Source organism: Pristiophorus japonicus, chromosome 3 (assembly GCF_044704955.1).
Source record: "Pristiophorus japonicus isolate sPriJap1 chromosome 3, sPriJap1.hap1, whole genome shotgun sequence".
NCBI classification, from domain to species: domain Eukaryota; kingdom Metazoa; phylum Chordata; class Chondrichthyes; family Pristiophoridae; genus Pristiophorus; species Pristiophorus japonicus.
In genome coordinates, this window is record NC_091979.1 from 258,765,084 (window position 1) to 258,784,182 (window position 19,099).

General features: G+C 43.1%; 1 protein-coding gene across 17 annotated transcripts in view; it reads right to left on the minus strand.

Moving 5' to 3' along the window:
- ccdc172 (coiled-coil domain containing 172) overlaps positions 1-19,099 on the minus strand; it is a 249,040-nt gene that overhangs the window by 37,223 nt on the left and 192,718 nt on the right. For 3 of the 17 annotated variants that reach the window (XR_011592745.1, XR_011592744.1, XR_011592742.1), the window contains exons 8-10: positions 9,610-9,830; positions 6,359-6,900; positions 5,362-5,402 (exon numbers count right to left, since the gene is read on the minus strand). Coding sequence is in view for 4 of the 17 variants with exons in the window: in XM_070876567.1 (XP_070732668.1) it covers positions 9,710-9,830 (121 nt within the window). In the remaining 13 variants the exon portion in view is untranslated. The other 14 variants (XM_070876573.1, XM_070876571.1, XM_070876568.1 and 11 more) reach the window with 9 other exon arrangements.

Here is a 19,099-nt window from a genome sequence, read left to right on the forward strand (position 1 = left end):
TTCTGGAATATTTTGAGGATGTTTCCAGTAGAGTGGACAAGGGAGAACCAGTTGATGTGGTATATTTGGACTTTCAGAAGGCTTTCGACAAGGTCCACACAAGAGATTAATGTGCAAAGTTAAAGCACATGGGATTGGGGGTAATGCGCTGACATGGATTGAGAACTGGTTGTCAGTCAGGAAGCAAAGAGTAGGAGTAAATGGGGACTTTTCAGAATGGCATGCAGTGACTAGTGGGGTACCGCAAGGTTCTGTGCTGAGGCCCCAGCTGTTTACACTGTACATTAATGATTTAGACGAGGGGATTAAATGTAGTATCTCCAAATTTGCGGATTACACTAAGTTGGGTGGCAGTGTGAGCTGCGAGGAGGATGCTATTAGGCTGCAGAGCGACTTGGATAGGTTAGGTGAGTGGGCAAATGCATGGCAGATGAAGTATAATGTGGATAAATGTGAGGTTAGCCACTTTGGTGGTAAAAACAGAGAGACGGACTATTATCTGAATGGTGACAGATTAGGAAAAGGGGAGGTGCAACGAGACCTGGGTGTCATGGTACATCAGTCATTGAAGGTTGGCATGCGGTTAAGAAAGCAAATGGCATGTTGGCCTTTATAGCGAGTACAGGGGCAGGGAGGTGTTGCTACAGTTGTACAGGGCGTTGGTGAGGCCACACCTGGACTATTGTGTAGAGTTTTGGTCTCCTAACCTGAGGAAGGACATTCTTGCTATTGAGGGAGTGCAGCGAAGGTTCACCAGACTGATTCCCGGGATGGCGGGACTGACCTATCAAGAAAGACTGGATCAACTGGGCTTGTATTCACTGGAGTTCAGAAGAATGAGAGGGGACCTCATAGAAACGTTTAAAATTCTGATGGGTTTAGACAGGTTAGATGCAGGAAGAATGTTCCCAACGTTGGGGAAGTCCAGAACCAGGGGTCACAGTCTAAGGATAAGGGGTAAGCCATTTTGGGACCGAGATGAGGAGAAACTTCTTCACCCAGAGAGTGGTGAACCTGTGGAATTCTCTACCACTGAAAGTTGTTGAGACCAATTCACTAAATATATTCAAAAAGGAGTTAGATGAAGTCCTTACTACTAGGGGGAATCAAGGGGTATGGTGAGAAAGCAGGAATGGGGTACTGAAGTTGCATGTTCAGCCATGAACTCATTGAATGGCGGTGCAGGCTAGAAGGGCCAAATGGCCTACTCCTGCACCTATTTTCTATGTTTCTATGTTTTACCAATGTGAGAACATACAAAAACAGATAAAAATGTAATTTAAAAAACACATTTTAATGTTAAAAACCCTGCCCACTAAGGTAAGTTTATTTTAAACCATAATTTAAAAACCTTTAAAAAAAAAATCAGAAAAATATATTTTTTTCTAACACTTATTAACTTTAATTTAAATTAATCTTAAATATGTGATGTACTTTTGATTTGTGTTCGGGGTGGGGGGTGGGGGCGGTGGAAATGTTTCTCAATAATAATGAGAACTCCTACTTACGGAGTTCCCATTATTATGAATGAGAAAATACATTACCTGATTGGCTGCCCAGTGCCATTTGACTCCAGCTCCAGACATGTACGTGCTCCGATGCGCAGGGAGGAGAGGCCTCATGACCGGGATCGCTGGTGGGCATAGCAGGAACAGGTAGGTGCGCATCTTTTTTTTACCATTTTCTGTCGAGCGCCCGCGGGAAGCAGTGGAGCGGTATTTCAGGGCCAATGGGCCCAAAATTGCCCAGGTGTTGCTCCGTTTTTTTTTGAGCAACTTGATTTTTCTGGAGTATCTGAAAAATCCCCATTTTGCACATTCAATTTGTGCCAGTGTAATTGAGTTAGTTAGGATTTTTTTTTTGTTTAGTTTTTTTCAAAAGTGGGCATGGCCAGCCACCTATGCTCGGTTTAGAAACATAGAAAATAGGTGCAGGAGTAGGCCATTCGGCCCTTCGAGCCTGCACCACCCAGGTCTTGTTGCACCTCCCCTTTTCCTAATCTGCCGCCATTCAGATAATATTCTGTCTTCGTGTTTTTGCCACCAAAGTGGATAATCTCACATTTAACCACATTATGCTGCATCTGCCATGCATTTGCCCACTAACCTAACCTGTCCAAGTCACCCTACAGCCTCTAAGCATTCCCCTCACAGCTCACACCGCCACCCAGTTTAGTGTCATCTGCAAACTTGGAGATATTACACTCAATTCCTTCATCCAAATCATTGATGTACATTGTAAAGAGCTGGGGTCCCAGCACTGAGCCCTGCAGCACACGAGTCACTGCCTGCCATTTTGAAAAGGACCCGTTAATCCCGACTCTCTGCTTCCTGTCTGCCAACCAGTTCTCTATCCATGTCAGTATATTACCCCCAATACCATGTGCTTTGATTTTGCACACCAATCTCTTGTGTGGGACCTTGTCAAAAGCCTTTTGAAAGTCTAAATACATCCACTGGTTCTCCCTTGTCCGCTCTACTAGTTACATCCTCAAAAAATTCCAGAAGATTTGTCAAGCATGATTTCCCCTTCATAAATCCATGCTGACTTGGATCGATCCTGTCACTGTTATTTTATCCTTAATAATTGATTCCAACATTTTCCCCACTACTGATGTCAGGCTAACTGGTCTATAATTACCCGCTTTCTCTCTCCCTCCCTTTTTAAAAAGTGGTGTTACATTAGCTACCCTCCAGTCCATAGGAACTGATAGAGTCAATGCATCCACTATTTCTAGTGCTACTTCCTTCAGTACTCTGGGATGCAGACTATCAGGCCCCGGGGATTTATCAGCCTTCAATCCCATCAATTTCCCTAACACAATTTCCCGCCTAATAAGGATATCCTTCAGTTCCTCCTCCTCACTCGACCCTCAGTCCCCTCGTTCTTCCGGAAGGTTATTTGTGTCTTCCTTCGTGAAGACAGAACCAAAGTATTTGTTCAGTTGGTCTGCCATTTCTTTGTTCCCCATTATAAATTCACCTGAATCCGACTGCAAGGGACCTATGTTAGTCTTCACTAATCTTTTTCTCTTCACATATCTATAAAAGCTTTTGCAGTCAGTTTTTATGTTCCCGGCAAGCTTCTTCTTGTACTCTATTTTCCCCCTCTTAATTAAACCCTTTGTCCTCCTCTGCTGAATTCTAAATTCCTCCCAGTACTCAGGTTTGTTGCTTTTTCTGGCCAATTTAGATTTAACACTATCCTTAATTTCCCTTGTTAGCCACGGTTGAGCCACCTTCCTCATTTTATTTTTACTCCAGACAGGGATGTACAATTGCTGAAGTTCATCCATGTGATCTTTAAATGCTTGCCATTGCCTATCTACCGTTAACCCTTTAAGTATCATTTGCCAGTCTATTCTAGTCAATTCACGCCTCAAACCATCGAAGTTACCTTTCCTTAAGTTCAGGACCCTGGTTTCTGAATTAACTGTGTCACTCTCCATCTTAATAAAGAATTCTACCATGTTATGGTCACTCTTCCCCAAGGGGCCTCGCACAACAAGATTGCTAATTAGTCCTTTCTCATTACACATCGCCCAGTCTAGGATGGCTAGCTCCCTAGTTGGTTCCCCGACATATTGGTCTAGAAAACCATCCTTAATATACTCCAGGAAATCCTCCTCCACTGCATTGCTACCAGTTTGGTTAGCAGAATCAATATGTAGATTAAAGTCACCCATAATAACTGCTGTACCTTTACTGCATACATCCCTAATTTCTTGTTTGATGCTGTTCCCAACCTTACTACTACTATTTCATGGTCTGTACACAACTCCCACTAGCGTTTTCTGCCCCTTGGTATTCCATAGCTCCACCCATACCGATTCCACATCATCTAAGCTAATGTCCTTTCTTACTATTGCATTAATTTCCTTTTTAACCAGCAATGCCACCCCACCTCCTTTTCCTTTCTGTCTATCGTTCCTAAATGTTGAATACCCCTGGATGTTGAGTTCCCAGCCTTGGTCACCCTGGAGCCATGTCTCCGTGATGCCAATTACATCATACCCATTAACTGCGCAGTTAATTCGTCCACCTTATTCTGAATACTTGTCGCATTGAGGCAGAGAGCCTTCAGGCTTGTCTTTCTAACACACTTTGTCCCTTTAGAATTTTGCTGTAATGTGGCCCTTTTTGCTTTTTACCTTAGGTTTCTCTGCCCTCCACTTTTACTTTTCTTCTTTCTATCTTTTGCTTCTGCCCCCGTTCTACTTCCCTCTGTCTCCCTGCAAAGGTTCCCATCCCCGTGCCATATTAGTTTAACTCCTCTCTAACAGCACTAGCCCGAGGACATTGGTTCCGGTCCTGCCCAGGTGCAGACAGTCCGGTTTGTACTGGTCTCACCTCCCCCAGAACCGGTTCCAATGTCTCAGGAATTTGAATCCCTCCCTGTGCACCACTCCTCAAGCCACGTATTCATCTGAGCTATCCTGCGATTCCTACTCTGACTAGCACGTGGCACTGGTAGCAATCCTGAGATTACTACTTTTGAGGTCCTACTTTTTAATTTAGCTCCGAGCTCCCTAAATTCATCTCGTAGGACCTCATCCCGTTTTTTTTACCTATATCGTTGGTACCTATGTGCACCACGACAACTGGCTGTTCACCCTCCCTTTTCAGAATGTCCTGCACCCGCTCCGAGACATCCTTGACCCTTGCACCAGGGAGGCAACATACCATCCTGGAGTCTCGGTTGCGGCCGCAGAAACGTCTATCTATTCCCCTTACAATTGAATTGCCTATCACTATAGCTCTCCCACTCTTTTTCCTATCCTCCTGTGCAGCAGAGCCACCCACGGTGCCATGAACATGGTTGCTGCTGCCCTCCCCTGATGAGTCATTCCCCTCAACAGTACCCAAAGCGGTGTATCTGTTTTGCAGGGGGAATGACCGCAGGGGACCCCTGCACTACCTTCCTTGCACTGTTCTTCCTGTTGGTCATCCATTCCTTATCTGGCTGTGTACCCTTTATCTGCGGTAAGACCAACTCACTAAACGTGCTATTCACGTTATTCTCAGCATCGTGCATGCTCCAGAGTGAATCCATTTACGCCACTTTGGACAGCTAATAATTACTCCAAACTAACTTAGGCTAGTGTATGTGGGCACTTGTGACCGCACAGAAAACCCTTGCGGAGAGTTAAGAAATCAGCGCTAGTAGATACTAATGATTTGACTAAAGAATGTGAATAGGATCAAATAGCTGTACAGGACATCATATGACAAACGTCGGAAAGTTAATTTACTATACAACAGAAGCATTCATGGAAGCTTAAACTACAAAAATAAAAGAAGTAAAGAGACAAAACATATTTACATAATTTTTTCAAAATATCCAAATAAAAAATAGAAGTACCTCCTGCTCGTAATTCTTATGTAGCAAAGTATTTTCATCAACTGGGTTAAGAAAAGAAGAAAAGTCTTGAGTAAGCTCATTAAAATTACTGGCTACACAGTTACCACCCCCCTCCCTCCCCCGGATCAAAACTCCCCCCACCGATCAAACTTTTGAGATGGATTTCAAAATAGACAATTCTACCTGAACCTTTGCATGGCAATGCCCTCAAGTCTTCAAAGTTGTTCGTAGAATATGTGGCAATAATGCAGGCAGCCAACAAAAGAACCAAGTGCTTTAGAAGAAGGCAGGCTTCTCTCATCACTCGGCCCAGGATAGGGACGGGGCGCAGCTGGTCTCATGCTGCAGCACGCATCATCATCATCATTAGCAGGAGTTACTGCGCATGATCGAACGCTCTAATGCGCATGGGCAGCTCTGCCGGCACTCTTTCACGCACAGGGCCCTAACTCCGCCCCCCAATCCACTGGCTATGCCAAGCCCCGGGAGAGTCAACAGAGCGGCCAGAATCCGGGGAGATCATTTTGGCGCTGTTTTCAGCATACGAAGTCAGCGCATCTCTGGTGAGTGCGCCAAAAAAACCGGGTGGGCCAAATGAATGGTATCCCAAAATGTGCCTTCTGATTTGGATGAGAAATCTTCAACTATTGGTACTGCTTTCAGAATGGGATTAGAAGGGATGGAGTCAGACTATATACACACTTGGTGAAAACTTCATGAGTTCATTCGGGTAAAATAAAATACACAACAGGTGCACACATGCATAAAGAAGTATAAATAATAAATTATTATGTGCCTGTGTTGAATTAAGAGATTCCGTGGACATAGAGCTGCACTAATTAAAATGTTTCTCGGTTAAAAGTAGCTTTGAAGCCCAACGAATCAAAGAATCACCCCCATGATATATTTAACTGTTAAACAGCACTTTCAAGATTTAATTAGGATGGTTACTTTTAATATATTATTCCATAGCCACAAGATGGCACTATCACATTACCTTTCTCACAATGTCATCATCACTGCATTCACCAAAATAGTTCAGTAATATTGGATACTGCATTGGAAAAACTTCACTTTAGCCAAGAGACAAACTATATATCACCTGCTGATCATAAATAGCATGTGATAAATTTACAATAAAATGGTTAAATCAAATCACAAATGTGTTCTCCATATACATTTCTTGAAAAATTATTGAATTAATAGAATTTCACAATATTATAATTAACAATGCTGCAGATCGTTTTATTTTCCCAAATCCAATTACTGTACCAGGCACAGCACATTAGAACAGCAATAAACTGGAGTGATATAGGTTCAATTCCATCTTTCTCAATCTGTTAAACTCCCGATTTTGGTTATATTCCATTGGGGCGTCTTCTGGCTAGCATTCAGCATCTTCCCACAGGGTGAGCCAAAGTAAGAAGGAAAGACCTCATCTGGCCACTCTCACATAACAAAGAGTAATGTTTGCAGCGGTCTTAGAGCAAGTTACTTGACCACATTCATAGCACTAGGATTTGTATAGCCTGGGGCCATCTATACAAAGAGTGAAAAATAAAGAAATGGAAAAATAGAAAGTTGTACCATCAATAAAATTGTGACATTACTATCTGCATACAATAGTGTACAAATAAACTGTTTCTTACATTCTGTATTTATAAATGAATCACAAAGGGAAATTTATTTAAAATAAATCTCATCACAGTAAACAAGACACTGATGACCACAAACTTCTATTAGCAGTCACCAATATTATGAGCAGTTAGCAATCTTAGTTCATTTTTGGAGTGAAAAAGATAGCTATAGCTATGAAATGGCTTCAAAGCTTCTCCTGGTCCTTAGTCATAAGCTCATTAGAAGTACAACAGTGACCCCATTTGCGCGCAAACTAGGTTTCTGCTGCACTTCGAGGAGTTACAGTGGTGGAATGGGAGCAAATCAAAGAAAACTCCCATCCATTTCTTAGTATATATTAAAAGTCTGTTTTATAATGTGACTTCCTGTAGGTTTACTTACTTCCAATGCATGGTTTGATAATTTCAACGGGCAATAGAGAAGATGCTCAACCAAGGTATGTTTGATGTTATTTTTGTGAGGCCAGGACAAGCAAGATTACAAAATTAATCTGGACTGTTGCTGATTGCAGATTCCCTACACTTTCTGTCAACCAAGGCAGCCTGATATTGGTAGGCCTCAATCAGGCGAGCTGCATTGGGATGACAATGTGGTGCACCACAGCTCGCCATCCCAAAATTAATGTGGCGCAAAATCACTGCCACTTTTCACTTCAAGTGCAGGCAATCTCTGCTGGTCAACCGCCCAAAACTTGAAATAGATACTAATGTTAATATATTGATCTCTATTGCTTCTACTTTCCCCTGATTGGGTTATTTTTTCCATCATATTGCATTAATTTTTAAATTTACGTGAAACAAATTATAAATTTATCCAAACTTCTTGTAATTACTGCACAATTGCTTGTGCGATAGTTAAATTTTAAGTCCCTTCTGGCAGAAAGCCAACAGAAAATTGGTCCTCGCATGGACTGTCAGTGTAGTAGCACTATGCACAAATGCCCATTTGCATGGTATCATACGCCATTTTCTCTTTTCGCAGAATGGTCATAACCTAGGAGGAAGAAGGCAGTTATTGTTGATTATAATGATCACTTCTGCATTCAGCATCACTCACACCAATGGAAACAGGAACGAGTTCAGAGACACGACACAAAGGTTATTAGTGAGTTTGAGGAGACACAGGATAAATTATTGATCACAAGAGTAGAATTTCCCAATATTTCGCAAAGATTCCTTGTACCTTTCCCCTGCAGAGGAGAAGAATCCCTTTTTGGACTTTTAAAATGGAAGGAAAAACTTCGGGACACAAATGAGTTTAAAGGGCACATGAGGCCTGCAGGGGATAAAAGGGGATGCATTCATGGAGACCCCCCCAGTGTTTGGACTCATATGAAAGGGAATTTAATTTGGAACTCGATGAACGTTTTGGTATCCTAGGAAAAACTCTGAGGAAGATACCTAAGAGCTTTACAAGTTTAAGATCTCTAAAGGAACATGTTGGAACGGACTGCCAGAACAGAGGGTGGGACTTCACTCAGGAATTGGGTATTGGAGCTAATTCAATTTGTCTGGGAAAATGAGTTAATCGATAACTAACAAGAACTATGAGGCATAAAAATTTGCTCCCTAGGACATAAACGCATCAGGAGCTATCAGGCTAATCACCGGAGACCATTATTGGCATGCATGTGTAAATACGCCTATAGAAATCACGGGCCCAGCTAAACGGCCCAAGAGTTTAAACACTGCTTCAACAATGCCAACCAGTGATTTTCCACATTACCACATCATAATCAAATTACTGCTGAACGAGCCCGCCAAATTCTGACAAAGAAGAGAGCTCAAAACTAATGAGCAGCTCCCTTGAAACAAAGAGCTGGGCCAGATTTGGCAGGAGATAAGGAAGCCTTTTTGGGGTATATCTATTCCCAGTTTTACAAGGGGAAAAAAAGCAGCAGGAGGTGGGGAGTGAAGAAATGGAGTAGTAGAGAAAACTACAAGAAACCATCAAGGATCAACCGAGTACGCCGACAGCAAGAGGCCCACGAAATGGAAGGTTGTCAGCAACCAAATTGACAACCTGGGCCACCACAACCAGCAAAACGACCAACCGAAACCAACTCAGCAAAAACCGAAGAATCGACATTTATTTTCACTCTACAATCTACTTCTGAACGACCAACAGGTGAGAAATTACCTAAAAGGACTAACTAAAACTATTCCTAACCAAAGAAAGTGAGTATTTACCCCATACATCCAAAACGTGACTTACCACATCAGCGGACTCACCTCAACTGAAGACTACGCAGTCCGAAGTCCTCTCCTCCGTCCGGGGTACGGCTCGCCTAGAAGGCAAAGTGCAGCGAACCCCGAAACCGCGATTCACTGGCAACTGTCAAAAGGGATTGGTGAGCATAGCCCCTGAACCCTCAGAGCTATAACTTAAGTTAGGGGAATTGGGAGGGGGAGGCTGGGATAACTTGTGTAAATGTATCTGCATTCTCCTCTTTACCCCATTTAGAGTTTAAGCTGTATTCTTTTCCCCACAGGCTGTATTTTGACAATTTATTCAATGTGTTGTACCCCTCAGTGTGTATTGGTATCACTATTCTGTGTGTGTTATTAAAGGTTTGCCTTTTACTTCTTTTTAAACACAATAAAGCCATACCTGCTTCCTACCTTGAAACCGATTGTCTGTCCAAGTCTGTCACAGTCCTTTCATAATTCCAGAGTCTAGAACCAAGGGTGTGGGAGCGATTCGAAACCGCTCATATAAGGTCAGAAGGGAAAGCTGACTTCCTGAAAACCACCCCGTACACAAGTAAAGAAGGTGGAGGAGACTCAGGAAAGGTAGAAAGCCACTGTCTGGGTGACCTAAGAAAAACAGCTCTGAAACAGATGATACTTCATTAGTAAAAACAGTCATTTGTTTCTGCAGAACATAATTAAAAACTGATTAGAGTAGTGTTGCAAATTCTATCACCCAGTTGTGTACTGTTATGGAGCAACGGTTGTCTTCCCTCCAGACTGGCAATGAGCATGAAGCAACATCAGTGGCATCTGGAGAGAAGAACTAAGGCATGCAGGCATTGAGCAACTAACAGCATCTCTCAGGAATGTTCTCACTCACAATGCCACAGCATTGAAATCCAAAATCTAAAATGGATTTAAGATCAGCTTCATTGTGCTTGGAAACAGAGTCAGGAAAACCAGAGACAGATTTAGAAACCTCGTAGTACTGTAACAGTTTCTGCTGACATGGATCAGTGGCTACCTTCAGCACTCAGCATTCACCAGTGACATGTGTGCATACAAACAAGTGAGTGATCTAAAATTATGTCTGGACTCTTGCCAGCGTGTGCACTATACACACAAACAACAGCAATGGTGAACAGTATGAAGATATTCCTTTTTTAATTCATTTCAAAAAATACACTTAACATTGCACAACAGATTTTAATATCTTGAATTCTCTCCTTCTGATCCACCTTGATTATTGTACTATAATCAGCATATCAATACACTGTTTAAAATGAGATTATGAATCAGGATGGCTCTGTTGATAGGAGAGTATATGTTTTGCAGGCAATACATGGGAATGACAGCTGAGGTTTTGCTGAAGTTGAAGAGGTTGATCGTGTCAGGATCAGGTGGGAAGTGGGCAGATTGGATTTGGAAAGTGACCGCTGATGAGTATGGTAGGTGATTTAAATGTTGGGAGTACCAAATGGCACAGATTTAGAGACTGCTTGGAGTAAGCCAGTAATGGGTGACAGGTCAGAGCATTGAGAGGCTGTGGATTGGATCAGTCCAAGAGAGAAAGCAATCTGTGCCTGGAGCAGGATAATAGTTTGGCAGGATAGTAGGCAGCAAGAAGCAATGTTAGAAATTGCAGACCTAGTCTCGCCCCGGCTGTAGAATTGGCCTTACCGCCCCACAGAGGAAGTAGAGCGCAATTGCATGTGCTCCACTTCCACTTGGGGCGGGTCCAGCGGTGCTACACAGATGCTCCGCGTAGCGCTGACATGTTTTAACGCTCCACCCCTTTGCTTAAAGGGGAGGGCCCCTGCACATCTGCATAGCCTCTGATGACGTCCACAACGCCACCAGGGCAGCGTGGTACCGGTGCTTGCAGCCTGGCACACAAAACGGAGTGCTGGGCTGCACGATGGCCGCCCGGACAAGGCAAGAAGAGACGATTTTGAGCTAACCGGTGAGTCGCCAAAACTGTCAAGATGGCAGCGTGGGGCACTCGCGACCTGCCCTTAAACTTCAGCCTTGCTTGCAACTGTCGGCCCGGTTCGCGACTAGTGAGGCTGGCGCTGACAACTCGCGTCACACTCACCAGCCAATATCTGCCACGAGATGGAAAAGGGTCGCCATGCAGGCCGATGATGTCATCACCGGTAGCGTCCCCCCTCCGGGCAAAAAGTGTTTCACACCCCGTTAGCGCCTCCCGAAGGCACTAATGGGCAGCTCAAAATGGGACAATTTTGACCCCTGGCATATGTCAGTAGTAGACAATGGCGACAGCAGAGGTGAAATTATAATTTGGGGGAATATTAACAGGCAGCAGAACAAGAAAACAGCAACATAAAATTGACCATCTTAAACAATAGCAAAGATCAACAGAATGGAGCCAAACATAGACAACTGTCATGTTTAAATAGAAAAGACTAGGGGTCGAAATTGGCTATCGCTCCAGTTGGAGGTAGTAACCTCTCCAGGGCTGGACATTTTGCGCCCGGCGCAGAAGTTGCGCCCCGGAAGCGAAATTGGGGTTACCACCCTTCATAGGAAGTGGAGCACAATGTCGCGCGCGCCATTTCCTTTCGAGGCGGGAATGGGGGTGCTATGCGGCCTCTCCGTGTAGCGCAGACGCGTTTCAACACCCCTCCGCTTCCGTCAACAGAGAGGGACACTGCAAGCTCTGCAAGCCTTTCGACGGGCCTCTGCACGGCCATCAGGGATGAGGGATGCCGTGGTCGCAGTCCGGCACTGAAACAAAGTGCCGGGCTGCACAATTGCGGTTCAGACACTGGAACATCATTTGACAAAGCCTCGACTGATGAGTCGAGGAAAAAAAATGGTGGCAGGCAGGGCAGCGCATCTCCCTTTTCAGTTTTTCCCCATGATCGGAGTGCAGCACGGAATGCGACCCGTGGGGACGAAGGGGCCCTCCGCAGGATGAAAAGAGGTCGCCATGCACGCTGATGACATCATCATTGCCACGCAGCGGCCCAGGGAGCTATGCTACTGTATTCATGCCTCAGTCAACTCCCACGAAATTTTGCGGGAGCCGGTAGCGACCCCCACCCCTGGTGAAAACACTTTCGTACCCCAGGGGGCGGTAACGGGAGGTGCACAACAGGAGAATTTTGTCCCCTAAATCTTTGATAATAATACCATTAAAGCACTGTTGATCTGATGCTAGGCTGGAATGTTTAACTGTAATTGTAGGGGGAAATTGGCCACGTATGAAAAAGCGCTTGTGTACCTATCATCACCTTTCTGTAGGCAAAGGTGTTCCTCTACACTTGAGGAAGTCCCACGGTAATGTAAAATGAAGAGTCCCCAGGACTTGGGAACTGAGCATATTTCAAGAATGTAGGAGAGGAATATTGGGGCTGGAAATTAGATATTATGTAAACATATGTTGAGGTAGATGGAATTCACAAAATATTCTGCTTGAAAATATTTGATAAGTTGCACTTTTTTGCTTCTCAAGTGGACATAAAAGATCCCATGGCACTATCTAAAGAGCAGCAGGGGCATTCTCCTCGGTATCCTGGACACTATTTATCACTCAACTAACATCATAAAAAAAGATTATCCAGTCATTATCTCATTACTGTTTGTGGGACATTGCTGTGCATAAATTGGCTGCCACATTTCCTCCATTACAACACTTCAAAAGACCTTCATTGGTTATCCACTTTGGATGTGAGGTTATCCACTTCAGCAGAAAAAATAGAAAAGCAAATTATAATTTAAATGGAGAAAAATTGCAAAGTGCTGCAGTACAGAGGGACCTGGGGGTCCTTGTAATGAAACACAAAAAGTTAGTATGCAGATACAGCAAGTAATCAGGAAGGCAAATGGAATGTTGGCCTTTATTGCAAGGGGGATAGAGTATAAAAGCAGAGAAGTCCTGCTACAACTGTACAGGGTATTATTGGTGAGGCCACGCCTGGAGTACTGCGTACAGTTTTGCAGTTTTGGTCTCCATATTTAAGGAAGGATATGCTTGCATTAGAAGCTGTTCAGAGAAGGTTCACTGGGTTGATTCCGGAGATGAGGGGGTTGACTTATGAAGATAGGTTGAGTAGGTTGGATCTATACACATTGGAGTTCAGAAGAATGAGAGGTGATCTTATCGAAACATGTAAGATAATGAGGGGGCTCGACAAGGTGGATGCAGAGAGGATATTTCCACTCATAGGGGAAACTAAAACTAGGGGGCATAGTCTCAGAATAAGGGGACACCCTTTTAAAACTGAGATGAGGGTTGTAAATCTGTGGAATTCTCTACCCCAGAGAGCTGTGAAAGCTGAGTCATTGAATATATTTAAGGCGAAGATAGACAGATTTTTGAGCGATAAGGGAATAAAGGGTTATGGCGAGTGGGCAGGGAAGTGGAGCTGAGTCGATGATCAGATCAGCCATGATCTTATTAAATGGCGGAGCAGGTTTGAGGGGTCAAATGGCCTACTCCTGTTCCTATTTCTTATGTCCTTATACAGTGCTTTGAGATGTCCTGCAAGGCATTATATAAATACAAGTTCTTTCTTTTAATTTCTGTAGATGTCCAATAAATTGTTCTTGTGAGCCAGCTACAAAAGAGTGGCAATTTTGACAATGAAAACAACTGCTACATTTTGAAGCTACTGAAAAACAACAGGTGTCTGATATGCAATATAATAAAAACCATATTTTGACATACAACTGTGCATATTAGAGATGATCATTTTTAGAAATTACAAGCAGGTAATACATTATATGTTCATTACAATTTGTTTTGCATCAGGAATGAATAGCTTAGCCTTAACTGATGGGCAGTTTGGACACAAATACATTTGAGTCTTTTTTTCCTTTTGTTGTAGGATTAGTTCAAGCTATGGACTATACAGAACTGGAATAAGGCTCTGATCAAGTAGATCCTTAGAAAGACAGTAAGTAACATAATGCCAATCTCTACAACAGAGTAGGCTTGTACATTTAACATGTCATATAATTAAATTGTCTATCAAAATGACAAAAAGTTGAGTACTGCCCATACATCTGCCTTCAACCCATGTCATTTAACAATGGAAATAATTTTACATTAATATGAACAACTAAGTGCTTTAAATAGATAATCATATCTTAGCCAGGACAGTGAATGTTACATTTCAAGTTTCATTTCATTTAATAACATTTACAGATACAACTATAAATAGCTTAGTCTTTTGAGAATGTGAAAAGTTAACCTTTTCCTGGACTGTATAAGCATTGTACAAAAGTTGTAATTAAGAAAGACTATTGCACATACTTTAAATGTTTCTTCTAAATTTACCACGCAGGATCAATCCATTGCTGGATTTCCAGTTCTGTCCTATAAGAATTGTCAATATAAAAAAATCAGTTCTGTGCAAGTATAAACTTGGAGAAAATTATGAAGTCAAAATTAGTATTCCCATCAACTAGTAGGTAATAATACAAATAAAAAATAATAATGAGCAATGAAGTTGAATTTGTTATTTGACTTTAAAGAGGGAGCATTCATCGATATATAGTGTTTTTAATTGTCAGTAGTATTATTTGCTGTTGCCAATTTGTTCCCCTATCTTAAGTAGCGCTTGTTCAGCAGACACTATTACTTTTGATAAAAATATTTAGGGTTGGGGCTAGAGGCATTGGCCCAGAGGTGATCTCTAATATGAATAAATTCAAGCTAACATTAGGGCTGGAATTTTACCGGCGCTGAGAGGGCGGGATTGGAGGCGGGTCAGGTGTCAAGAGAAATGATTGACAGCGGGTCGGGAGCCCGCTGTCAACCCGCCTCCACGCTAGTCTCCCATGTGTCTGGTCCGTCAGTGCTTAACAAACCTGACACCAAGCAGTGGGAGAGGAAATTTAGATCATTAAGAGCTAGTTAAAAGCCAATTAAGCACCAGTTTTCCTGCACTTACCATTTTCCAGCTTTTTCACGAGGATCATGTCAAGTAAGTAGGTCAGGTGTTCCATCAGTATCCATTCTTCTGAATAGTTAACAGTTGCAAATGTGGTATAAAAGCTACCATTTCACAGCTGTTCACATTCCAATCTTAAAAGCTGGAGACTTCACGATTTGGAAGGCACATTTGAGCTTTATGCAGGTTGGAAGTGTTCGGAGTAAACTCTCTATCCACTGCCACCTCCTTGGAACAAACTCTATCACCTTCTGTCATCTAAACCTCACCTGCCATCTATTCCATCAGTATCGGTGCCCTTGAAAATATCTCACCTTGGTCTATAGAGTCCCACCAGGATCAGCCCCAACACCAACATCACTAAACACACCAGCAGCACCTACAACACCAACCATCTCCATAATCAACTGATGCTGCAAAGGACAGAGGGCATCAGCACCTGACCACTTTGCTGCTCGGGAAACCAGGGATGGCTTCACATAGCTAGATTTACCTTACTTGATGCTGTAAACCCTGGCTGCCACATGATGCGCCAGGTTGGCACCATCCCACACCAGCACCATAAAGCATCCCTGCAATGCCCAAACTATTCCTTTCACACTCATCACCATTGCGGGGGGAACCGTTATGTCTCACCATTCACTGCAACTCACTAAGCCACTTTCAAAGATGCACACAAATCTGTCCAAGAATGTAAACTGTTGAAAATAAAGGTTTCAATGTTTGACAACACATTAACAGAAAGTTTACATGAACATTGAATCATCTTCTTTCATATGGTAGTAGCAAAGCAAATCAAATGTGAATATCTAAGTTGGATATCCAGGTCAAAGCTACCGGTGTAATAGCGTGGATAACCTGTAGGCTGCCTGCACATTTCCTGAGGGCAGTGCTCAATTATGTGCTCCAGGGTCTGATTAGGAGCTCCACAGTCGCATGATGGGGATACTTTAATCTTCCCCCTATGGAGAAGGTGGCAGCATCTACCATGGCCAGTTCTGAGGCAGTTGATGGTTGTCCACTGTTTGCAAGGAAGGTTTGATCCTTCAGTTTGTACTGTGGGGTCCTCTGTAAGGAATCCATTCCATATGTCACAATTCTTTCAAGCATTTCGCCATCGGTCATTAAGGCTGAGGGGAGATCGCTAAAGTGCTTCGGCGACGGTCCAAAATGGCCTCCTAGATTTGACATGGGTTGGTGGTAGGTTGTTCAAGTTGGACTGGATAGGCATGCCTTTGCTGGTGTATTCTCTGGAGACTGCATATTAGTGGCGTAGGTGTGGTGGTGCAATGTTTGCAAACACGGGCAGGCAAAGTATTGATGTGCGCTCAGTGATGATTCTCATAGCAGAATTCAGCTGGACATCAACAGATTTAACATGCGGACTTCGATAGCCATGCCGAAGAACAGTACTCCATTGTAGAGTACACCAGGGTGAGTGCTGCCGTACGGAAGGTTTGAGCATGTGGATCCGGCAAGTTTCTGGATCAAGTTGACCCTACTCTAGTTTCTTCCCAAGGTTCTGGAGATGTTGTCTATATGACAGGGTGTGATCAAGCGTGACCCCTACATAGGAGGGTTTTTTGGCATGATTTATCTTTGCGCCGCAAAAGTAGATTTTCAAAGCTTGATTTGCTTGATCGGTGTTGAAACATAGAAAATAGGTGCAGGAGTAGGCCATTTGGCCCTTCGAGCCTGCACCGCCATTCAATAAGATCATGGCTGATCATTCCCTCAGTACCCCTTTCCTGCTTTCACTCCATACCCCTTGATCCCCTTAGCCGTAAGGGCCATATCTAACTCCCTCTTGAATGTATCCAATGATCTGGCATCAACAATTCTCTGTGGCAGGGAATTCCACAGGTCAACAACTCTCTGAGTGAAGAAGTTTCTCCTCATCTCAGTCCTAAATGGCCTACCCCTTATCCAAAGACTATGTCCCCTGGTTCTGGATTTCCCCAACATCGGGAACATTCTTCCCGCATCTAACCTGTCCAGTCCCGTCAGAATCTTATACGTTTCTATGAGATCCCCTCTCATCCTTCTAAACTCCAGTGAATAAAGGCCCAATTGATCCAGTCTCTCCTCATATGACAGTCCAGCCATCCCTGGAATCAGTCTGGTGAACCTTCGCTGCACTCCCTCAATAGCAAGAACGTCCTTCCTCAGATTAGGAGACCAAAATTGTACACAATATTCCAGGTGGGGCCTCACCAAGGCCCTGTACAACTGCAGTAAGACCTCCCTGCTCCTATACTCAAATCCCCTAGCTATGAAGGCCAACATACCATTTGCCTTCTTCACCGCCTGCTGTACCTGCATGCCCACTTTCAGTGACTGATGAACCATGACACCCAGGTCTCGTTGCACCTCCCCTTTTCCTAATCTGCCGCCATCCAGATCATATTCTGCCTTTGTGTTTTTGCCCCCAAAATGGATAACTTCACATTTATCCACATTATACTGCATCTGCCATGCAGTTGCCCACTCACCTAACCTGTCCAAGTCACCCTGCAAAAAGACATAACTTACGAAATACTAGTTGATATTGGCTGTGAAAAAGATATTGGTTTAATTGGGAAAAGGAAGGAATAAAAATGGAAGAGGTAAAAGACACTCTACATTGATAATGATTATAAATTACGAGAAAGTTTCACTGCAATTTGAAAAGATTTCCAAAATGGACGCTGTTTATCAAGAAAAGTCCCGAACAGCCTAAATAAGCAGGAAGGTTTTGAAAATAACGAGGAGAAAAGATCTAAGCTATGCGAACTCAGCACAGAAAGAAAAAAACTGGGAATTAGAAAATCTTTCTGAATTTTAAAATTCTTATAGAAAATGGAACTGGCACGGAAGTTTAAATTTTGTGCCGAGAGAGAAATAAAACACAAGATTTGCAAGTGAACGGGACCGTAAAAAACCCCGAAATGTTGGAATGTATACAGCTTGTGTGAAAATTGGATTTCAGTAAACAAAATAGCTATTAAAAATGTGTGATCTCGTTTTAAATCAATTAAAAAAAAAATCTTTGGCAAGTATTTGAATTAGAAGTTTAGAAAAAATTGGAGTTTAATCCAAACTGCTGTCTTTCCCGATGAGAAGATTTTTATTATGACGGCTTTACGAATGATTTCTGCTGTTTTAACAGATTCCTAATTTCTAAGCAAGTTTTGAAGGCACAAAGACTTGGAAAAACTTTTTGGATGATTACGCGAAGTCACGTAATGACGTCAGGCCTTCTTACAAACCTTTAAAGGGGTTAACCCTGTCCATTGACAGCTGTTTTATACTGGACATTATTAATTTGGATTTCTTAATAGAATAAAGACTCACCTGACAGACAGAGGAAATGGTGGGATAGTCAGAATAAAAAATAAAACAGAACTAGCCGATGTAAAAATACTCGCCTGATATAGATAAAAGAAATAGATACTCAAACAAAACAAATTCAAAAGTTAAAGCTAAAATAAGCTGGAAGAGATTTTTTAAACAACAGGACCAGACGGATTGTGCAGTGCGCAGCCATAACACCATCACCGAAGGCAATAGAGCCAATGTACCCCCACGGTGGGTAAGTGTAGTTCACAAACCCAACCTAACAGTAAACCAGACTGGGATAACTAGTGCGGAGTAGAGTAACCTCGACATGCATGGATAAAAGATGAGTAACACCTGGTGACTATTGTGTTCCTAACACAGGTGAGACTGCACACAGGGGGGTTAAAGTAACAGTGACCTCAGTCTTTATTAAGACACTCCAGAGTGAGGAACAGGCCTTAGGGGCCGGCTTATATACAGTGCTCCCAAGGGATGCTGGGATCCATTGGGACTTCAGGGGATGCACTCCCTGGTGGCGGAACATGAGAGTGCATGCTTTACAGATACACAACATCACTCCCCCCCCCCCCCAAAGTCAAAGCGAAAACTATTTACAAGGTGAGGCGGTCGGGAGCCTTTCTTTCCCTGGTGGACCGCCTCGGTACAAAT